Raw genomic sequence first — 24,233 nt, forward strand, 5'->3', positions numbered from 1 at the left:
CCCACAGTAGTGCTTCCATACTTTTGCTATTTAGACCTCACCAAGTGGTGCTCTAATTTTTCATACATATGTCCATCTCCTTACTCAGGCCAAGCATTCTACACACAATATCCACACAATATCACAGTAACCCACAGGGTCACTATTTTGATGCCCACTTTTCAAATGAGAAAGCAGGTCTAGGGGTGCCTGGGTGGCTCAGTTAATTAAGTGTCTGCCTTAGGCTCGAGTCCCGATCCCAGGGTCCTGGGATCAAGTCCCACGTCAGGCTCCCTGCTCAGCAGGGAATCTGCATCTCCCTCTCTGCTCTTCCTTGTGTTCTCTCTCTCACTCACTCTCTCAAATAAAAATATAAAATCTTAAAAAGAAAGAAAGAAGAAAAAAAGAAAAGAAAAGAAATAAATCAGGTCTAAGAAATAGATGTTTTGCTCAAAGTCACCATCTGGTATAATCAAAAGGCTCGCTGTAACATGGTAAAGTCACCCTAATCTCTTACACACTAAGCTCTCCAGTGACATTCAAGGACACTTTAAGAATCGAGTGTGAAACACACAACACTGGGGTGGTTTTCCCATGGAAGTACATCTTCTTACCTAACTAAATGGCCAGAAGGAAGGAAAAAGAGCCAGTGGTGATAATGCTAAATATGAAAGAATTCTAAAAGTAGCTGAAGGTCCTGTTGGGTCTGAGAAGCTTCTAGACTATCTCTGCATTGCTTTCTCTGATTTCAAACTTGGGTAATGCCTTGCAGGGCTTAATTCCCAAATCCTGCAAGATAATTTCAGAGTCTGCACCTTCATTAGGATGTGACCCCAAATATCACAGACTACTTAAAGGCTATTTCAAGAACATCACAAAGAGACCCTTCTGCCAATGTGCTATGGTGAAGCCGAGGAAGCTGTGATAATGCCGCGATGAGCATGCTCACTGTCACTGGATGAACTCAGTCAGGGGGGCAAGCTGATCCTGCCTGGATATCCTGTTTTTGCTAATTCTGTCACTAAAGTTGGAGGAGATTTAGGACACAGAACTGTAGACGAGAGGTTTTGCGGTCAATTTTTTTCCTAGCTATCTTCACTACCATCTTTGGCATGATCACGTGCCCTGTACGAAATATAGTTTATTTATATAAATAAATAAAAAGGCCCAGCAATGGAATGAAGTTTTGGTTCCATTGTTTTTAATGACTGAGACTATAACTGAACACATATTAAGTTTTTATTTTTTTATTTTTATTATTTATTTATTTATTCATGAGAGACACACAGAGAGAGAGGCAGAGACAGGCAGAGGAAGAAGCAGACTCCCTGCAGGGAGCCCGACGCGGAACTCGATCCAGGGACTCCAGGATCATGCCCTGGGCTGAAGACAGGCACCAAACCACTGAGCAACCCAGGGATCCTCCACATTAAGTTTTTAAAAGTCAGATTATGGGTTTCCAGACTTACAAAGGCAGTGGGCCAGAAATTGCAGATAGAACATTTTAAATAAATACTAATGAAGATCATACGAACACAAAAATGCCCCGGGACACCCGGGTGGCTCAGTGGTTGAGTGTCTACCATGGTTCAGGTCGTGATCCTGGTGTCCTGGGATCAAGTCCTGCATCGCAGGCTCCCCATAGGGAGCTTGCTTCTCTCTCCACCTATGTCTCCGCCTCTTTTTCTGTGTCTCTCATGAATAAATAAATAAAATCTTTAAAAAACACACCCATGCCAAAGTGCCCAGTAATTCTGTAAACCTAAGAACACAGATGCCTGAGGACAGAGTTTTGTAATAATCTTAGGTCTACTATTGATAGTATTGTTATATTAAATCATGTCTTTTTATGTTCTGTATTTCTGGTGCTTGGGACATCTGGGACTTTACTGACCCTGGAAAGATTGCCTCTCACAGGATTAGCCAATTCCTACATTCTGAGATTCTCCTCGGAGTGCACCTTTCATATGCAAACGTATGTTCTCTATCAAGAGCCCAATAAGCCATCTACTCTTTTTCTGAAGCTCTTAAACTCAAGGCCACTATCCACCTGCCCTGATCACCCCAGGGCCAAGTATCAGACAACTAGCGACAGGCCCTATGCCCCAGGGCTTACTAAAATTATCCAAACTAAGCCTGTTTTCCTTGCCCTGCCTGTTCCTTCCCAGAAACCACAATAATGGCTCTTACCCTTGTCTTCTCATCATTCCACTGCCTCTTGACTTACCCTGGTGCTTCTCCTGGCAGTCCTGTGTCCATGCTCTGTCTCCTGTTCTAGGGATCTGTAAGGATAAAAACCTCTTCCTTCGTGACAGTCATTCCCATGTCTGTGTGTCTTACTATACCTGCTCAAAACAAATCCCAGGTGCATTTTGAAACAATTGCCTATACTAGCCTGTGAGAGGTCATGCTCCTTTACCCAACAGAGGTAACAACTTCTGGAAAGAGGCTACTCAGGAAAGGGCAGACAAGGAGAAGTAAGAGAGACACCACCTCCGCCAATGCTGATCTGGTAGCTGATGCCAGGCTGCTTGGGACAAAGTGTTCACACGCCTAGGTCAAAGTGAGAAAAATAAGGACAATACATGTAATTTTTCAGAAAGCTCAATTCATGCATACTTTTAAATTCTAAAGTTAATTTACCTCTGCTGGTTTGGGGCTTAATTGTCCTCCCTGTTATGAGATGACATCATGTAGTGATCTTTTTGCTTTGTTTTGCTTCGTTCTTTAGCGTCCCTATTTTGGCAACATAAAAATTGGCAACCCTTAGGTTGCCCCCCAAATTTATTTTTGAAATTTAACCAGAGTGTGAAAGCCAAAGTCTGCCAACACAGCACCAGAAAATGGGAATGGGACAAGCAGCTGGTGCTTGAACCAAGCCTCAAACTATAAGCCTAATAAAGAAGATTCAATGAGTGCATGTGGTCTGGGGCCAAAAACCATTCACACACCTTTCTGCTAAAAGCATGGATTCTGAAGGATCTCACTTTAATTGAAGATAAAACCAAAATTTAAAAAATAGCAAGCTTACCAAAAATTATTACAGAACAAAGGACAGGTTTCATGAAGGAGTGGGAGAGACACATTCAAGAAATGATTTGGCATCTTCAATAGAGGGTAGGAAAATTGCTAAAACAGAAACAAATAGGAAATCATATCAATTCTTGGTTTTAACACTATACTGAGAAACAATATAGTTGCCAAGAGCTGACCTGGGTTTTCTCCTGCTGAACATAAATTTCACAGAGTATTAACATCAGACAAGTCCACCCAGTGACCATGATGGATCAAGACAAAAATGAGACCCCTCCATAATCATGTCTGAAAAATACATTGTCCAAGTCACAAAGTACCAAATCCCCCTATCCTAACTGCCATTAGTGCCTGCTGCTTCTTCCCCAATCACAGTTCAGCCTCTATCTAATCTGTCCTTTTATAGGTAAGATTTACTGAGATAACAAATCATAGAATTGCCTGACTTTTTGGCAGCCCCAGCCCAGAAGGAACCCTCACTTCCTCGGACACTCCCCCAAAACACCCCAGTGAAACCCAGATCTCTCTCAAATACCGTCTTACAGAGATGCCCCATGGTTCTCCAGGGTGGGCGTTATCCCTCACTTCAACAAATGATAAACCCAGCCTATTCAACCACAAGTGTGCTCATGGTGGTTGCTAGCCAGAGGACATTATCAATAGGAGCACACAGAAATTCAGTGATTAGGGATCCCTGGGTGGCGCAGCGGTTTAGCGCCTGCCTTTGGCCCAGGGCGCGATCCTGGAGACCCAGGATCGAATCCCACGTCGGGCTCCCGGTGCATGGAGCCTGCTTCTCCCTCTGCCTGTGTCTCTGCCTCTCTCTCTCACTGTCTGCCTATCATAAATAAATAAAAAAAAAAAGAAAAGAAAAGAAATTCAGTGATTAGGTAACATGACAGAGAAACTTTCAAACACTAGTGAAGGTAAAGAGGCCTTCTTGTCAAAGTCAGAAATCAAACAGGAAACCCTAATACTGCCACCATTATCCAACATTGTTCTAGAAGCTCTAACCAATGGAGCCAGACAGAAGAAAATAATAAGTAAAGACAGTGGAAAAAAGATATAAAAGTAATATGGGGTAAAAAAAAATTGTCCCAAGAGAATCAATTGAAAAATATTAGAGCCAAGAGCAAGTTAAATAAAACACTCCGTTATTAATTAATATAAAACTCAAGAGTCACTCAGAATGTAAACTACACAGTATAATGTCAATTATATTCACAATAACAACAAAGCACTGGGAATAAATGTAACAAAAAATTTCAGAGGAATAGAGTGAAATACCTGAAAAAAAAAATGGCAAGCCTATACTATAAACTTAGGTAGAAAGGCTTGCTATCAGGGCACCTAAGTGGCTCAGGCTTGATCCCTGGGTCCTGGGATAGAGTCCTGTATCAGGCTCCCCACAGAGAGCCTTCTTCTTTCTCTGCCTGTATCTCTGCCTCTCTCTCTGTGTCTCTTGTGAATAAATAAATTAATTAGTAAAAAAAAAAAAAAGAAAAGAAAGAAAGAAAGAAAGAAAAGAAAAGAAAGTCTTGCTATTTTAAAATTAAATATATCTTCTAGTTCTCTATATAAATTTCATATAATTCTCGTAAAAATCATATCAGGTTTCTGTAATTGAAAATATTTTTCATGGAAAATGCAGTTGAATGATGGCAAAATGAAAAGAATCAAAAATATTTAAAAGCAACAGTAACTAAAGCAGTATTGAACGACTACATTAGTAAGACAAATCAATGAAACAGCAGGAAGCCAAAACTCATATCCAGACATGTAAAAGGTGGAGTATATAAAAAATAAGAAGAGAAACATCAATTATTCACTATATGCCATTAGAACAACAGGGTATTTGGAAAATTAAGTTATACCTTAGTTCAAGTTATTAAAAAATTGATTGCAATATCTAAATATAAATACAGAATCCAAAAAGGTTTTAGACAAAAATATAAGTAAATAATAATCTCAAAAGGCAGGAACATATCAGAAAAGATGAACTGATTTAATTTCAAAATTTAAATTTGGATGTCAAAAATATAAAGGCTACTAAAAATCAGATGCAAATTAGGAAAAAACGTGTAACAAGGGAAACCTGGGTGGTTCAATTGGCTAAGCGGCTGCCTTTGGCTCAGGTCATGACCCCAGGGTCCTGGGATTGAGTTTCACGGGCTTCCTTGGTTCTCCCTCTGCCTGCTGCTCCCCCTGCTTATGCATTCTCTATCCCTGACAAATAAATAAATAAAATCTTAAAAAAAAAAAAAGTGTAACAAGTTGATATTGAAGTGGATACACAATATATATATATATTCTAATATAGAATTTTTACAAATCAATGTTTAAATTTTTTTTTTTTAATTTTTATTTATTTATGATAGTCACAGAGAGACAGAGAGAGAGAGAGGCAGAGACATAGGCAGAGGGAGAAGCAGGCTCCATGCACCGGGAGCCTGATGTGGGATTCGATCCCGGGTCTCCAGGATCGCGCCCTGGGCCAAAGGCAGGCGCCAAACCGCTGCGCCACCCAGGGATCCCCAAATCAATGTTTAAAATATGAATGCTTTAATAGGAAAATTGGGGAAAAGCAAGTAACACTTATCATTTACAAATTTGGGAAATACCTATAAAAATGATAATACTCACCGATGTTAGAAATGCTGAAAAACAATATTCCTCATTCATTTTTGGTGGGAGTATAAAAACTGGAAAAGAGACACCTGGGTGGCTCAGCGGTTGAGCGTCTGCCTTCAGCCCAGGGCATGATCCTGGAGTGCCGGGATCAAGTCCCACATCAGGCTCCCTGCATGGAGCCTGCTTCTCCCTCTGCTTGTGTCTCTGCCTCTCTCTCTGTGTCTCTCATGAATAAATAAATAAAATCTTAAAAAAAAAAAAAAGACTGGAAAAAATACTATTATCAAAATGCTATCCAAACTTATTTCTAGATAATCAGATTATCAAGGATTTCTTTTTTAAAAAAGTGCTCATCACAGTTATCTACGATAAACACATTACTGTCATGTCATTTCTAAAAAATATGGAATAAAATAAAAATTGAATTCAATCCATTTTTCAAATCTATTTTTTCCCAAATTCAGCTTATTAGTCACTGCCCTCCTCAACACCATCCTTGCTGCTCCCAAATAACTGGTTTTATATATATATATATATGTTTATATATAAATATTCACATATTTTACACATAAAAATGAAATTGAAAACGTGTGTATACTTATATACATATATTTATATACTTTATATAAATACGTATTTATGTATATATTATATATGTGTATAAAATACCAAATATATGTGTGAATACACAAAAAGGAAACAAATTTATTTTATGTGAACAGGATCATGAAATGGATCAAACTTATGCAGTACACAAAACATTCAAGAGCACTGCCCATTGTAAATACTATTCTAAATGAATTTCAAAGCTCCCATAAAGCAACAGGATTTAGTTACATGATTATCACTCTAAGAAATGAGACCCTGGAACTTCTTTGCTAATTTCAGATGATCCAGCAGTTTTGAGAATAGCCAAGAGTAGTCTAACACCAAAAGCATAAGCAACAAAAGAAAAGACAGATAAATCGGACTTCATCAAAATTAAAAACTTCTGTGCATCAAAAGGTACATATGAAGAAAGTGAAAAAAACAACCCAAGAATGGGAGGAAAACAGTGGTGCCTGGGTTGCGCAGTTGGTTGAGCCACCCAACCCTTAGTTTCTGCTCAGGTCATAATCTCAGGGTCCTGAGATCAAGCCCCCGCCTCAGGATCCACCCAGGTGGTATGGAGCCTGCTTGATTCTTTGTCTTCCGCTGCCACTCCCATGTGAGAGCATGGGCTTTCTCTCTCAAATAAATAAATATATCTTAAAAAAAAAAAAAGAATGGGAGAAAATGGGATATTTGCAAATCATATATCTGATAAGGGCTATTATCCAGAATATCCAAAGAACTCCTAGGGACGCCTGGATGGCTAAGTGGGTAGAGCATGGTCTCGGGTTTGTGAGTGCAAGTCTCATGTTGGGTGTAGAGATTACTTAAAAAGACATCTTAACGAAAAAAAAATTGTACAACTCAACCATAAAAAGACAAACAACTCAATTTTTTTTAAAAGTGGCAAAGAATTCAAATAAACATTCTTCCAAAGAATGTATGCAAATGACCAACTAGCACATGAAAAGCTGCTGAAATCGTTAGTCATTAGGGAAATGGAAATCAAAACCACAATGAGATACCACTTCACCACCACTAGGACAGCTATAATCAAAAAAAGGGAGAAATAGCGTGTTGTGGAGGATGTGCAGAAAGAAACTGGAACCGTTGTATATTGTTGGTGGAAATGTAAAATGGTAGTAAAATTGTGGAAAATAGTTTGGCAGCTCCTCAAAGAGCTGAACATAAAATTACCATATGATCTAGCAGTTTCACTGCTAGGTATATACCTAAAAGAACTGAAAACATATGTTTAAATAAAAAGTTGTAAAAGAATGATAATAGGGGAACGCCTGGGTGGCTCAGTGGTTGAGTGTCTGCCTTCAGCTCAGGTCATGATCCCAGGGTCCTGGGAACTAGGCCACATCAGGCTCCCTGCATGGAGCCTGCTTCTCTCTCTGCCTATGTTATGTCTCTGCCAGTCTCTGTGTCTCTCATGAATTAATAAATAAAGCCTTTTAAAAAATGATAATGGCAGTATTATTCATAAAAGCCCAAAATGGAAACAACTCAAATGTCCATAAACTGGTGAATGGATAAGTGAAATGTAACACATACAAACAATGGACTATTGTCCTGTAAGGAAAAGGAATGAAGGACTACACAGGCTATCATGTGGGTTCACCTGAAGAACATTACACCAAGTGAAAGAAGCCAGACACAAAAGGCCACATTTCATAGTATTCCATTTATGCAAAATGTCCAGAATAGGCAAATCCATGGCGACAGGACATGGATTTGTGGTCACCAGAGGCTGGGATGGGAGGGTATTAGGGAGTAAATACGGGGTTTCTTTTTGTAGTGATGAAAATGTTCTGGAATTAGATGGTTGCATATCAGAAGTCAATGGATTGTAGACTGAAATGGTTTAAATGAGAATTTTATGTTATATGAATTTTACTTCAGTTTTGAAAAAACAAAAAAGTACAGCCAGGGACAGCATAGCTTTCTCTCATTTCTTTAGTGGAAATGAGAGATGAAGTCTTGGAGATTAAGGCCCTACCTGATGACAGCTCAGGTTAAGAGACTGTGCAGGTGACACACCTGGTGAACAACAGAGCCAGAACTACAAGCTGGATTTCCTGATGCCTGGTTCAGAGTTCTTCTGTTTTTTTTTTTTTCTTTTTTAAAGATTTTATTTATTTATGAGAAAGAGAGAACAGGAGCAGGGGGAAGGGAGAGAGAGAACCAGGCTCCCCACTAAGCAGGGAGCCCGACGTGGGACTTGATCCCAGGACCCCAAGATCATGAACTGGATCCCAGGATCATGACCTAAGCCCAAGGCAGATGCTTAACTGGTTGAGCCACCTGGCACCCCCTAGTTCTTTCTGCCAGAAAGCAGCCTTGAAATCAGAGACCAGGCAGGTTGTCTATAATGTCTGGAAAACATACCCCAAGCCACCAGCACCTTCAAGATCAGGTGCTTCCCTTTCCATGCAGTATTTGTGCGGAGCTCTTGACCTGTGGCATCAGCCTTTGCCATGGGCAGCAGCCAACCAAAGTCAAGTGTACGTCAGCCCACCTGCCAATGCTTTTATTGATGGTTCCCTCATTATTTGCTTGTAGCTCATGATTTACATTGAGTGGAAAAATCACATTGTCATCACATTGCTCTAATCTTAAAAAAGCATGTCATTCACATTATCAAAGTTGGCCTCTGTCCCAGTGATATCTGAAGACATTTCTTGTACTAAAAAAAAAAAAATGGACAGAATATCAGCAGTTTAGGACACATTGATAAAGACAGATCAACAGCCCTTTTTATAAATGGCTTCAAAGAGTACACTGCAAAATGGAAAACAAAGGTAGGCACTCAGAACTATTTTGTAATAGCTAATTCTTTGGAGATAAAATGAGAAAAGAATAATTTTTTTAAAGATTTTATTTATTTATTCCTGAGAGACAGACAGAGAGAGAGAGAGAGAATGAGAGAGAGAGAGAAGCAGAGACACAGGCAGAGGGAGAAGCAGGCTCCATGCAGGGAGCCTGATGTGGGACTTGATCCCGGGACTCCAGGATCACGCCCTGGGCCAAAGGCAGGGGCTAATCCACCGAGCCACCCAGAGATCCCCGAGAAAAAAATAATTAATGTAGAAAGCAATTCAGTAATTCACAATGAGGAAAAGACTATTTCGTCACATAGACCTGGGTTCAAACCCTGCCTCAGGCTTTTAGTTAGCAGGTTGCTTTGCATGTTTCTTTTACCTTCAGATATTTCTTTTGCAAAATAAGGATAACAGTAGTACCTACTTAATAGAGTTACCTTAGGATTAATAAGATAGCATACATAAAGCATTTAGCACAGAACCTACAGCATAGAACATATGAAGTTTAATGGGATGTGAAATATTTTGCCTGCAAAACTAAATTGTACCTTTAAGTTCACTAACTAGGCCAGTCTGGGTGGCTCAGCGGTTTAGCGCCACCTGCGGCCCGGGGTGTGGTCCTGGAGACCTGGGATCGGGTCCCATGTTGGGCTCCCTGCATGGAATGGAGCCTGCTTCTCCCTCTGCCTGTGTCTGTGCCTGTGCCTGTGTGTGTGTGTGTGTGTGTGTGTGTGTGTGTGTGTGTGTCTCATGTATAAATATATACAATCTTAAAAAAAAATTAGTTCACTATCTCTGGCAGTGGAATGGAGTCACAGAATGGTGTATTGGAAGAAGTATGGAACTAGCAGGGCACCTGGATAGCTCAGTTGGTTGAGCATCCTTGATTTCAGCTCAGGTCATGACCTCAGGGTTGTGGGATGGAGCCCTGTGTTGGGCTCATACTCAGTGTAGAGTGTGCTTGTCCCTCTCCCTCTGCTCCTCCCTCCTCCCCACTAACACTCTCTTTTTCAAATAAACAAATAAAATCTTAAAAAAAAGAAGTAGTACAGCACTGAATCAGGAAACCTTGGTTCAAATCCTAGGTTATACACTTACTAAAGAGCAAGGTCTTGGGACTGCTCAGTAAATATCACTAAATCTCAGTGTCCCTACTTACAAAAAGGGAAAATGCCTGTATCAGAATGTGTTTCAAAATACTATCCTCTACACATTTTAAAATATTGGCTCTAGAATATAAACGTACATTCTAGAATTATATAATGAAACTAAAATAACAAGGTTTTACTGGGATAGGACTGCAGTGAGACTGGGCAGTGAGAGGTCTCCATCCTAAACCAGAAACCATCACCTGAATTCCATGAGAGGAAGCACGATTTTTCTGGGTATCGCTTGCTCCACTGCTAGACTGAGGGGGTTGAATAATCATCACTCGTAGACTGAGGGGGTCTCTTTCAAGCTCTGAGATCCAATGGCAGTGTATATTCAAATCCATGATCAATTTTGACTCTCTTTTCTTTCTCAAGAAAGAGGAGAGAGACACTGCTATTAAAGGACCCACAAGAAAAACTGGCCTGTCTCTACCAAGGGTCAGAAAATGCCCAGGCCATTCTTGATTCCCATGGCGCACGGGTTTGTGAACTATGCAACATCCAACCGGATGTTGCCACTGGAAATTCAATGACAGCAGTTTTCTTCTCCACCCTTGAGCCACAAGGGAGACAGATGGTAAAGGCTGTTTAGCTGATGAGAGTTTTCTTCTATTCAGGTCTCCGGCCCCAAGCTGGAAGAGTCTCTCTCATCCCGTGTAATCCTTCTTACTTCTTTCCATAATTAATTCATTGCAGATCTATTAATTGGGCAATAAATTTTCAATCATTGACTTACTAAAATTTAGCTAATTGGGATGCCTGGGTGGCTCAGTGGTGGAGCGTCTGCCATCAGCTCAGGGCATGATCCTGGGGTCCTGGGATCAAGTCCCACATCGGGGTCCCCATAGGGAGCCTGCTTCTCCCTCTGCCTGTGTCTCTGCCTCTCTCCCTGTGTCTGTCATGAATAAATAAATAAAGTCTTTTTAAAAAATTTGTAACTAATTATAGGGATTTCTTCAATCTTAAAAAAAGAAAGAAATCTTGTCACGTGCTATATATAACATGATTTAACCTTGAGAACATTATGCTAAGTGATGTAAGCCAGTCACAAGAAGACAAACGCTGTACAATTCCATTTATGGGAGGTATCTAGTGTAATCAATTTCATAGAAACAGAAAGTAAAATGGTGGATACCAGGATCTGGGGGGAGGGGAAATGGAGAGATAGTGGTTTGGGTTTTTTTTTTTAAGATTTCATTTTTATTTATTCATGAGACACACACACACACACACACACAGAGGCAGAGACACAGACAGAGGGAGAAGCAGGCTCCATGCAGGGAGCCCAATGTGGAACTCAATCTCAGGACCCCAGGATCATGCCCTGAGCCAAAGGCAGACGTTCAACTGCTAAGCCACCCAGGCGTCCCAAGGGAGTTAGTGTTTAATGTTAACAGAGTTTCAGTTTTTGCAAGATGAAAAGTTCTGGAGACTGGTTGCACAACCATAGGAGTATGTTTACACTACTGAATTGTATATTTAAAAATGATTAAGATAAATTGTATGTTATGTGTATTTCACCACAATCATTTTTTTAGTCTAACTAATGACATGATTATTTCCATATGACTTGGGAAGTAAAGGGCAACCGATAATTGTGGATTATCATCATTTCCTTCTCTTCCCTGTGATCCCAGATGGGTCTTGGGCTTTTTGGAATCCTGAACATACAAATGTTCATAGTTATGTCTCCTCTTTGGAAACAACGTGGCCTCTAAAGTATCAAATGAATGCCCTTGTTCTTGGCTTTCAGCCAAATCTCTACCACATACCTGGCTAACTGGATGTTCATTTTGTTGAACAGGCTAGCCTACTATCAAACAAGTATCTCTGGGGACAATTTCTGTATCAGTCGCTCACATAACAGATGGAAGTCTTCAATCATTGGGATTTCTCTCTTGCTAAGATAAACACACAAGGAAGAGATTTTTGAATGGGAGAAGTGAGGGCAAAGGAGAAGAGTGATTGTAGAACTCATTGTTTTGGAGGAAGAAGGATCTAGAATGGGCATCACCATCAGGATGGGGTTACGGTGGCATTGAATAGTAAGAAGACAGCAGGGTCACTGGGCATCTAGGGCTGGAGTTAGCCAATTTGGAGAGGGGATTGGGGGGCGACACAATGGCAGGGAATACCAAAAAGCATTTTACAGACTAGGGGATTTTGTTAAGTTCAGTGGAATTCCTATTATATTTCATTCACTGGCATCTGCCCTGGAGAAATGGAGAATCACTCCTCAGCCACACAGGTTTGCTGTGGGAAGAAAGGCCTGGGAGCATCTTTGGAAGAGATGCTCATGATCCAGCATCCTCAAACTATGTCTGAGGTAGAATAGAGGGAGTTCCTAAGAGGAAGGAAGGAGGCTGAGGGACCCCTGGGCACGGCAAGGGAGAATTAGGCCAACAATACTCCCCTATGCTCTCTCTTCCAAGAGGCTCAGAGTCCTTCACAGATAGTAATCAATCTAACCTAACCCCACTGCAGCCCAAAGTGGACCTTGCCAAAGACACAAAGGAAAAGAGTAAAGAAGTAGCTTTCCTCATTCATATTCACTACACTGGCTCTTTCCCTTCACCAAAACCTAACATCCCAGCCCAAGCCACACCCATTGACCTCTAGTGATTATCTGCTAGCACCTGTAAATGCAAATGCAAACATCCATGTCCCACAAGCCGCATCTGGGTATCTGGGCTGAGGAAGCCTGTTCCCTCCTTTCCCAAATCCTTACTAGAGGAACAGCAGGCCCTTAGGGTGACAGGTAGACAAAACCACTTCTGACCGACCATACTTTAACAAAACCTATAAATACAGATTTAGGGGAGGAGAGTGGGTGCAAGTCAGGGGCCCCAGGACCCACTCACTCTAGTTCTCTTCCTCTCTCTGTCCCAGGGCTTCAGACAGGAATGCACTGAGATGTTGGCAGTCACACTGCTCATTAGCTAAAAATTAAAGTGATGGTTATTCAAGTCAATCAAAATGGTGGGCCTAGGTGTGCTTTTGAATATCACCATTGTTACACACACACACACACACACACACACACACACACACACCCCAAATACCTTTTCTCTCTTGTATAGACATGAAATATTCAACCACTGTAAGTATTGATCTTGGTAAGTGCTCTTAGTCATGAATGAAAACAATCCCATAGGAACAGCTCTTATGTGGTAAGGCAAGACTGAATGAAAATCCAGGGAAGGCTGCAGAAAGCCCAAGCCGGAATCATCCTCTGTTGCTAATAACTGGGCAACTAAAGCAAATGTGGGTTTGCAGAGGCTAAAAGTGGCTGGGGTTCTGGATGGGTATTTCCTCTTCAAATCTCCCCGTCCACACATGCTAGGTTTACAATTTCAAATTTCTACTAAAATTAGGGAGTGTTCAAACAAGAAGCTGATGCTTAAACGTCTAAGCTTCCAAATGGACAGGAAAAGAGATATATTATTCAATCCAATGAAACTTTGCCTTTCAAACTTAAGTTCTAATTCACTGCCATCATTATAGGGGTGGCCATTCTCAAACTCTGCCCCCTGATCTGCCATTTTTAAAATAATCTCTTCCTTACCTCAAGGCATTTTTCTGCTCCCTTTAGGACAGTAAAATTACCAGCACAACTTGTTGAAGATGAGGATACTCACACAACCATGATGCTATATGATCATGGTTTGGCCCTCATCCAATGTATGCACATGGGAAAGTATCTCACACTCACATTTCAGTGTAAATTACATTATTTAAAACTTTTGTTTCAACTGTCTGATCATTTGGGTTCAGGTGAGTTTTTTGGATTGAGTCCTTCAGGTTGGCTGTGAAATATCCATACTGAAATATGGATATCAGGTACCCTCTATATCACTGAATTAGAAGACAGAGCTGGGAGAGGAGGAATCAACTAAGTAATTAATGGCCCCACCTTTTGAAAATGACATTAATGGTTTATCTTTCCTAGGATTGGTGCAATAAAAGTCAAAAGCTGCAAAACTCTATGCCATGTCAGGAAACGGCAATGTGTTCTGGCCATTATCACCAACTCTTAATTGTTCTCCATGCGTTCACTATAAGCACACAATCTGAATACCAAATAAATGCTAGTGGAATCATTCAGGGAATGTGTATAGACCACTCCCAACTAGTCTGAAAGCCCCTTAAGAAGAAATCACCTTGAACTTTTTATAGCTAACCTTCTCCCTGCCCTACAAGGCAAGGCACACAATAGGTATTCAATAATCAATCATTGACTGATTTTCCATCTTCACCAGTAGGCATGGGAGAGAAACAGCAAACAAGTGTTAAAACATTTCACACCGTAATTTATCGATTGAGAAATCAAGGATGTGGGGAAAAAAATGCACAAGTATGAAGGTCACCCTGATAAAGAAGAAAATGTGGTGTGAGAAGACTACCGCACTTAAAATGCACACTGTTCACAATGGCCAGAGATAACAAATATTTTGTAAAATCAAGGTTTGCCAAATCGGTCTCCTTTGTTTCTACATTAACACGGTATAGGGGGTCCAGTCCATCTTTGACAATGTATTCAAAATGTGAGGGATTTTTCCCTTTTCTTTTCTTTTGACCCTTTGAACATAATCCACTAAGTCTCCATCCCCAAAGCACCTCCCCAATAGTGGCGGGGGGAGCACTCTGGGAAGCCCTTGCTGAGATACTTAGCGGAACTTTGTTCTCCACATGGGCTATTTGGAGCGTCTCGGGTTCCTTGGGTGACTCCACAGCCTCCCTCGTTTCACGCCGCGAGCAGGAGTCAGGGCGAGCGGATCCTCCCAGGCGGTCCGCCCAGGCGCTGACCATGGTCCTGGCCTCCGAGCTCCCGACCCGGGCGCCGAGGGCGCGGGAGAAGGTACCGGTGGGAGGGCGCGCAGGGCGCGGCGGGGAGCGGCTGTGGAAGCCCCCGCCCCTCCCGAACCCCGGGGAGCCCCCGGGCCTGCACGCGAACCCTCCACTGCACGCTCCCAGATGCATCAAAAAAGGGTGGGGCACCCAGCCACAACTGCAATCGGAAGCCGCCCAGAAGGGTTTAAGAAGAATGGAATCGGTTCAACCCTCCCCCCCTGCATCGCCATACGACCCCCCCGCAACCCGGGATCGGTTCTTCCTTCACCCGCACCCCCCACCTCCCAGGCCCGGGGAGGCGCGGGCAGCCTTTGTGGGCGCACAGCCGCCCATCGCCGAGCCCGAGCCTCTCCGCGCCCTGCACGGAAGAGGGGCAAGGAGGGTGGGGTGCCTGTGCGGGTTCGAGGATGCAATATCCCAGCGAGGCTGGACGGAGGAGGGCACGCTGGCATCCTCGGTTCTCCACCGAGCTGGGAGGGGCGACCCCCGCCTCTGGTCCCGCGTCTCGAACACCCCCACCCCCACACCAACCTGGTCGTAGATGTTCTGCAGCGCTTCCTTGCCCGAGGCCCGCCGGATCTCCACCTTCCGGCTCGATTCAACAGATGGCTCCCCGCCGGCGCGCCGGCCCTGCCGGGGGTGCGGCTGCTGCGGGTCCGGGCCCAGGTGGGCGACGTCCCGCTGCTGAGCCACCACCTGCCCCGAGCCCCGGCCCACAGACAGCGAGTCGAAGTCGATGGTCTTGTTCTCGGAGGACCCTTCCACTGGGCAGAACATGCCACAGAATTTCTGCCGGGGCTTGGGGCTGCCCGAGCCCAGGTTTTTAAAAAAGGCAGGGACTTCTTCATCCTCTGCCGGCTTCCCGGACTGCTTCCTCTCGGCCATGGCGCGGGAGCTCAGGGAGGGTCCTCGCGGTGCGTCCGTCTGCAGGTCCCTAAGTCGGCCTCTCTGTGCACAAACCCCCGGGCTGCCGCCGAGGCTGCCGCTCTCTGCCTACCGCAAGGTGTACAGAAAGGAAGGAGGGCTGGCGAGCAGCGGCCCACCCCTCCCGGCCCCTCCCTCTGACCCCGCTTTCTCCCCTCCCTGCCCACGCCCCCCGCCGCCGCGCCAGCGCCCGCGAGCAGCAAAGTTGGGTCTGGGAGGGCGGCCGCTGCGGCAGCAGGAGGAGAGGCTGCCAGCTTCCCGGCAGCGGCGGCGGCAGGGAGGCGCGGGCGGGCGGGGGCGGGGCGGGGCGCGCGCCGGGAGGGGAGGGGCGGGGCGGGGCGGGGAGCGGAGCGCGGGCCCGGGAGCGGAGAGCAGGGCCGGGCCGCCGAGAGCCCCGCGCTCCGGAAGTGGAGCGGCCAGACCACCCGCTAATGGATGCGGAGCGCAGGGCCCGCCGACCGCTCTCCGCTCCGGGGTAAGTGTGGGGCAGCGCACGCAGGGGCGGAGACCCGAGGGCGCAGTCCCTGGCCTCCGCGCCCCTGTCCCCCACCCCCACCGCATTGCAGAGGTGGGCCCGGGGCGAGGGAGGGCGCCCTCCCCCTTACGCGGGGTGTGAGCTGATGGATGGGCAGAGAGGGGCGAGCCCAGTGAGGCCCGGACACCCGCGGGCAGGGGAAGGGGCGGCGCTGACGATGGGGAAGGGGTGGCGCAGTCGGTTTAGGAAGGTGGGGGCCTTACGAGGCACGGGACACCGAGCCTTGTTAGCCACGGGCCTGGGGGGGCCACGCAGAGATCGAAACGCAAAGGTTCTCCTCACTCGCAGCACCCACAGTGGTGGGGGGCGCCCAGCCAGGCGGGGGGAAATACAGAGGGGCGTAGCCCAGTGTGTGTGCGTGGAGGGGGGGGGGGGGATAAAGACATAGGCCTGCGGGCTGTGGGAGTGTAGCAAAAAGTGCAGTCTGCAAATTCTGGCACGGACGGCAACTCGTAGTAAGAGTGGGTAGGGAGGGACCTGCTCTCGTGCCCGAAGGCGCCGCGTGCCGTAGCTGCGCCACTGCACCAAGAAGGGCCCGGGAGAATGCCTTCATTTGCTATCTTCCACCTTCCCTGCCAAAAAAGAGGGTAAGACGCAGACTGAAGCCCATTCCCCAAGTCCCCGGCCCTTCCTCGCGCCCGGAGCGCCCCGCCTCGATCCCCCGCCCGCGTTGCGCACTGCGCCAGAGCCGCGGCGTCCCCCAGGTGGCCCGAAGCCCAGTGCCTGGGATGTAAAGTGCTGGGGCGCGAGTCCGCTGATGGGGTGGGAGATCGGGTGCCGCCTGTGACTGTGCCTTGAATGGTGTGAGGCCACGCGAGGGTGCGTGGGGCTGGGTGTGTGCGGGCGGCTAAACCAGCCACAGCTACTGGGTTGGCGGGCAGATAAGGAGCATTTAGATTTGTGCCGGGAACGCGGTCTCTGAGAGTCCTTCATTGCTTGTTCCTGTCCCCACGTCCTTTCCATGCATCAGTCCCTGCCTCTGGCCGATTACAACCCCGCCCCTCTTTCCATAGTGGCAAAATCCTGCAGAAATGATGCCCATCCTTTGGCCACTGGAGACGGAGATCTGGGCATGCTCAGTAACCAGGGTGGGTTTGGGCTGGGAGAAGCTGTTTACCGCAAGACCCGCGTGCAGGGCAGCGTGACCAAGGATTCACTCCCATTGTCAGCTCTTGCCCCTGCAAGGATTAAGTTCGGATACGCTCCCCCCACCCCCAATCGTGAGGGACAGTTTGGGGAATGGAGTTGCATTTGGAGGACAACCGGTCACAGTTTGAAGACGAGCCCACCATGGCAGGTGGGAAGGAGGACCCTGCTGAGAACGGGAGACTGAGGAAGGAGAGGAATATTTGTGTGGAGGGGCCAGGACTTTGCACCAGATGTGCTTCGCATTTGAATAAAGTGCTTCCACACGAATTACATCATTTCCTACCCAGAGCAGGCACGCGAGATAGGAGTGCTTTTATCATCACCCATTTCCAGAGCAGGAAATAGATCTAGAGAGATTGAGACACTTTGGCTAAGGTCACTATGTAGCTAAATGATCCAGCCAACAACGACACCTGAAAATCTGAGTCCTTTTTTTTTTTTTTTTTTAAGATTTTATTTATTTCTTCATGAGAGACACACACACAGAGAGGCAGAGACACAGGCTGAGGGAGAAGCAGGCTCCATGCAGGGAGCCCCATGTGGGACTCGATCCCTGGTTTCCAGGATCACACCCTGGACTGAAGGCAGCGCTAAACACCTGAGCCACCCGGGCTGCCCGGAAAATCTGATTCCTTTTCCAACTTATCCCATCTTTACCTAAGAAAATACAAAATTTTACTTTTTTTTTTTTTTTTAATGTGCCAATATTTTCATTGCAGGTAGAGATTGCCTTTGGAAGAAGCAGCCACCCACAGGTAGCCTAACCTCAGCATGGCCGTTATTATGTAGACCTTGGAGATGTTTCTTCCTGGGCATTCAGTGCCTTTTTACATCTCGTATTTCCTTTAAATATCACAAGGAAAGGAATGTTACCCCCGTATCTCTGAAGGGAGAGTGCAGCATGGAGAAGCTCACTGGGTTCAGATCCCTGGGGCTGCTGGTTGAAGGTGGGACCCAGTATTTTGCTCTCTTGGCCCTCCGGCACACCCCAGGCCTTCAGCACCTTCTAGAAGGACTTGGAAAATGTGTCTGCAGCAGGAGCAGCTGCCTCTATAGCTGCAAGTTGATGTCTGGGGCATATGAACCCCGTTTGGATGGATGGGGATCTTTGAGACCTACAGAAGAATATTCGTAGCCCCTTAACACATACCCCATAGCTGTAACTGGGAGACAGTAGGAGCTCTTCCCTTTCTAGGTTACCCAGACTCCACCACTCTCCATGGATGGGCTTCCTGTTTTTCTTTTTCTTCAAATGACCCATTCAAGCCTAAATGCTATGAAGCATTTTTAACATTGATCGCAAAAAAAAAAAAAAAAAAAGAAAGAAAACAAAACATTGCATTTGTAAAGCCTGCCCAGACATAACAAAAGGGAATTGACTTGTAATTCCAGGTTTGATTTATTTGGTCCAATTTTTTAAAAAATTGTTAAACCTATACTAAATTATTATGCCTATATTACTTTATATTATACTATATTATATTAAAGTGTAGTATGTAAATTAAATTGTTATACCTATATTGGTTTTAAATGTTTGAGTGATTTCTAACTGGATTTTTTTAATTAAAGAAATGCAGCAACTTGATATCGATTCGTAGATTTAACTAAGTTGTAAAAGACTGTCATTTTTTTTAATAAGTGCATTAACAGTCCTCATCACTGGATATTATCAAGCCATAAATATATACTCTTATTATCTATGTGTAACAGGGCAGTTTGGCTTGGCTGGAGCTAAGAAAGACCCAGACACACCATTGTGTGGAGTTGGGTGACATCTTCCTTTTCTAGAAGCTGAATAAATAAGCTCGTGACTCTCACGGAACAATTGGATCGCGTAACAGGTATCTAGCCACACCTGACTTTGCTCTTAACATGGGGAACATCTTGAGTCCTGTCCACAATTGGGGCTCAGACATTAATTGGCATGTCTAATGAGCAAATGGTGGGGAAGCCAGATTGCAGGAGGGTCCCCAAGAGAAAAAAGTCACCCTATGCAAAGAAGAGGTCTAACAGTGGGGTAGGTGCAAATCCAATGTGAGATGGAACCCCTACTTCCATCCTGAACCAAAGCACGATGCTCCCCCAGAAGGAAAGGGCTGTGTGGTAAAACTGGCCATTGTTTCACTAGGAGTCCAAGCACCCCTGCGGTGACACTTCTCTCCAGGAGTTCTGGGTGCCAGAGTGGAGGCCTCTCCCAGTGACTAGTGCGAGAGGAGAGGTGAAGCGAGGCAGCCAAGACTTGGGAGAGTGGCAAAAGCAGCTCTTGCAGGTGCCTCGGGCAGTCGGAGGAGGGTCAACACCACCACGTGGCTGCTGGCATCGGGGAGAGCCACAGCAGCCACTGGACCGCAGAGCAACAGGCAGTGGCACGGTCATAACCTTGATAGGAACCACCTGCCTTGGGTCAGGTCTAGAGACATAACTGGAAGTGCTGAGTTCTTGCCACTGGGCAAGTAAGGGTTATTGGTCCAGAAGCCTTTGGGACTGCTGTTGGAGTGGCCAGGCCCCAGTCGCTGGTAGAGTATAATAAGATCAGGAGCTCACCCAGGATACTCTGAGTCCTAAGGCAGTGCCTCGCCACACCACAAACTATTGGGTGGCCAGAGAGTTAGGGTGAGTGATAATTGGACGATGGCGCTGGCGCTGTTGGAGGACTGGTGCAGGATCATGAGCGTGGATGAACAGAAATCACTGGTGGTTATGGGGATACCGGTGGACTGTGATGAGGCTGAGATTCAGGAGGTTCTCCAGGAGACCCTAAAGTCTCTGGGCAGGTATAGACTGCTTGGCAAAATATTCAGGAAGCAGGACAATGCCAATGCTGTCTTGTTGGAGCTTATGGAGGATGTTGACGTCTCGGTGATCCCCAGTGAGGTACGGGGAAAGGGGGGTATCTGGAAAGTCATCTTTAAGACCCCTAACCAGGACACTGAGTTTCTGGAACGACTGAACCTCTTTCTGGAAAAAGAGGGGCAGACGGTCTCAGGTATGTTCCGAGCCCTCGGGCATGAGGGAATGTCTCCAGCCACAGTGCCCTGCGTATCACCAGAGCTGTTGGCTCATTTGTTGGGACAGGCGATGGCACATGCCCCTCAGCCTCTGCTCCCCATGAGATACCGGAAACTGAGAGTGTTCTCAGGGAGCGCTGTGCCTGCCCCGGAAGAAGAGCCCTTTGAAATCTGGTTGGAACAGGCCACTGAGATCGTCAAAGAGTGGCCAGTTGCAGAGGCAGAAAAGAAAAGGTGGTTGATGGAAAGCCTGCGTGGCCCTGCCCTGGACCTCATGCATATAGTACAAGCAGACAATGCGGCCATAAGCGTGGAAGAGTGTTTGGAGGCGTTTAAGCAAGTGTTTGGAAGCCTCGAGAGCCGCAGGACCTCCCAGGTGAAGTACCTGAAGACCTATCAGGAGGAGGGGGAGAAGGTCTCAGCCTACCTGTTGCGGTTAGAAACCCTGCTCCGGCGGGCCGTAGAGAAACGAGCCATCCCCAGGAATATCGCAGATCAGGTCCGGCTGGAGCAGGTCATGGCAGGGGCCAGCCTTAGCGAAGTCCTTTGGTGCAGGCTGAGGGAGCTGAAGGATCAGGGCCCACCTCCCAACTTCCTTGAGTTAATGAAGATAATCCGGGAGGAAGAGGAGGAAGAGGCCTCTTTTGAAAATGAGAATATTGAAGAGCCAGATGAAGGGGATGGCTATGGCCACTGGGATGACGAGGCAGATGACTAAAAACCAGCTTGGAGCCAGTGCACAGCCAGTGCACCTCGGGACATTTCCTTTTATCCGGCTAAGACCGGGTGGCTATTTTTGTCTTTAAATGGATGCAACTGAAATCGAAGCTTTCAAGCCAGGTCTTGATTCTTCTTTCTAAGAAAAAAAAAAAAAGTATCCCAGAGTTTCTTGGACCCAATATAGATGATGACTAAACACTGGATTCAATTCCAAATATGAGATAGGAAGTCTGAAGGAATCTGAAGCACTTGAAGTTTCCCCAATAGACCAAAGTTTACCCATACCATGAAAGAAAGAAATGACATGAGGAACAAAATATCTTTTGTAATCTATTTAAAAATCCGAGCTTTTTGACTTGTCAGGTGGATTTCCTTTCTCAAATCAGCACATTCTTTCTGAGTACCTAGCAGTGTGAAGTACTGGTCAAGCAGGCAAGAGTCCTACACCCAGGAGCATGGGCCATGCTCTCAAGGAGCTTTACCACCTCATTGAGGATGTGGCCTCTGCATGGGAGAAGCTAAATGACCTAATGTGTAAAAAAGTCACAACCCCAATAGAAGCGCCATTGCCAAATGAATACAACCACTTCCGCTATGATGTTTCTTTTTCTTTACTTCGGATGCACTCCTCTACTTGTCCGCTAGGTGTCAGATGGTTGGTTCCAGGCACTATGATAGGCCCTCAAGATACCCATGACTCAGCCTAATCCCTGCTTTCAAGAGATCTACAGTGTGCAAGACACCTTCAAAAAAGTGTACACATTATGGGAAGGCATGCTAGAGAGGGAGGATTGGATTTTATGAGCAGACCATTCTGATCAGAGAATATTTTTAGTGGTGACAAAGGGGACAGAAGAGAGGAATGGAGCTCGTTATTTATTGAGGGTCTATTATGTGCCAGGTGTTGTACACATATCTCATTTAATGTAGACAGCAACATCAGTAGGGTATCATTTTGCCCTTTTTGAAGGAGAACGAAGACAAAACTCAGAAGAGTCAAGTGGTCTCGTCAATATCGAAATCCTGACAAGCAGCAGAGCGGACACAGAACTCTGACTCTGGCTAATCCTCTTGCCACTACAATCATGGTTTTCAAGTCGTGCTGTATAGTTCTGCAGATTTTTTTTCAGCAGTTCCATCTTTAAAATGTATTTTAAACTCTTCACATCTCTACTGAAGGATAGGTAGATTCAAGTGCGTCGATATCCAGATGTTCACACATTGGCATTCATCCGCAGGCTCACTTATGTTTCCAGATTTTTTTTTTAAGATTTTATTTATTTATTCATGAGAGACAGAGAGAGCTAGAGAGAGAGAGGCAGAGACACAGGCAGAGGGAGAAGCAGGCTCCATGCAGGGAGAGCAATGTGGGACTCGATCCTGGGACTCCAGGACTCCCTGGGCCCAAGGCAGGCACTCAACCACTGAGCCACCCAGGGATCCCCTTATGTTTCCAGATTGACTTGTTTTGTGCAGGCCTTGGAAGTAAGGTTCCCTTGTGATATCTGAGCACATATCTGGACTTCTCTTAATTGTTCATAGATTTAAGGAGTTATGGCACCTGACAGGTGTTTAAATCATGTCCATGCATGCCCTGTGATGTAATGTGTGCCAATAGAGCATAAGTGAGCACCATTCAGTAAATGCTAGTTGATATACAGCATCACGGTAGCTTTTTGTATACAACAAACTTCTCTAAACATCAGTTTCCTCATCAGGAAAATGGGAACATAACAAAATAGGGTTGTTGTTAGGCTCCAATGACATAATGCCTTTGAATCACTTAGTATGATGTCTGGAACATAGAAAGTCTTCAATATATTAAGACTCATGGTTTTCATGATACTTACTGTCTGTTCAACGCATGTTCTCTTTATTGTTCTAACAGTTATGCAGTAATAAGTAAATATGTCAGCTGTCAGTCAAGTTGTGACAACGTTGCATTAGAAACCATTTTAGCTTCTCTGGTATATTCCAGTGCTTGCTGCCTGTTACCTTTGCGATAAGCATTCCAGCAGCTGTTGACTATTGTTAGTGATTTGACTTGGAAACAATACATTATTCTTTCTGATTGTGGATAATTTTAAAGGAAGAATATCCTGAGATTGTAAGAAAAGTATTTTTGTTAAAACTACCATTTGTAATCATTTCTAAGTTATAATTTTTCAATGCTGTTCAACCAAAACGATACAGTTGTCCAGTATACCATAATTTCATGTTTTTTGTATTCATGAAAATGGCATGTACAAAGTAAAATGTTATAAACATGAAGTTATAAAATAAATACAAGCTAATAAAATTCTGAGGGTTTTTTTGTGTATTTCATGTATTGTGATTCTGTATTAGCTATTGCTTGAAGAAGTTTCATTACTAAAAAAAAAAATTAATGGACAAGGTTAGAAAATCAAACCAAAGCCAAAAGGTCTTGAACTCATCTAGATAGGAAAACCTAAGAACAAAATGCTGAAATACTTGAGCTTTGTCTCCAGGGCTGAGAGAGAGAGCACAGTCCACCATGATCGATTTTCCTTTTTAAATACATGGAGACAACATATGGAGGCCTATTCCCTCAGAGACCTCCAACTCATCTTGGGCAAGTTACTGTACAGATAAATTCGCCATGTCTATTTTGCCAAGAGTGAAATAACCTAGAGGTGAAATATTGTGTCTTTTGGATGAAGTCCTTTTTTTACCTTACAAATGTGTAGGAGTAAAATTCCTCTTGCCATTGGGCTTTTGAAATTGTTTCTCTTCCACTTTTCTACAGTGCAATGGGGGAGATAGATATGCACACAGCATATTATTATTAACTATAGTCATCATTGGGCTGTGC

General features: G+C 44.9%; 2 protein-coding genes across 4 annotated transcripts in view; one reads left to right on the top strand and one right to left on the bottom strand.

Annotated features, from left to right (window-relative positions):
• Positions 1-16,029, bottom strand: part of DPYSL2 (dihydropyrimidinase like 2) — a 137,694-nt gene extending 121,665 nt beyond the window's left edge. Inside the window, exon 1 of the mRNA XM_077868769.1 lies at positions 15,596-16,029. Within this exon, the coding sequence (XP_077724895.1) occupies positions 15,596-15,949 (354 nt within the window). The 5' untranslated portion in view covers positions 15,950-16,029. The remainder of the gene's footprint in view (positions 1-15,595) is intronic.
• Positions 16,030-16,315: 286 nt separating this feature from the next.
• PNMA2 (PNMA family member 2) lies at positions 16,316-23,699 on the top strand. 3 transcript variants are annotated; one of them, XM_077868773.1, is made up of 4 exons: positions 16,316-16,463; positions 18,392-18,427; positions 19,383-19,513; positions 19,801-23,699. In XM_077868773.1, exon 4 carries the CDS (start codon positions 20,304-20,306, stop codon positions 21,396-21,398), a length of 1,095 nt encoding a protein of 364 aa, XP_077724899.1. In that variant the 5' UTR covers positions 16,316-16,463; positions 18,392-18,427; positions 19,383-19,513; positions 19,801-20,303; the 3' UTR covers positions 21,399-23,699. The 3 variants fall into 3 exon arrangements, with proteins under 3 accessions (XP_077724899.1, XP_077724900.1, XP_077724901.1); XM_077868774.1 differs by lacking the exon at positions 18,392-18,427; XM_077868775.1 differs by lacking the exons at positions 16,316-16,463; positions 18,392-18,427 and adding an exon at positions 16,911-17,110.
• Positions 23,700-24,233: the final 534 nt, after the last annotated feature.

The sequence above is a fragment of the Canis aureus genome, chromosome 24 (genome assembly GCF_053574225.1).
Source record: "Canis aureus isolate CA01 chromosome 24, VMU_Caureus_v.1.0, whole genome shotgun sequence".
Lineage (NCBI taxonomy): Eukaryota > Metazoa > Chordata > Mammalia > Carnivora > Canidae > Canis > Canis aureus.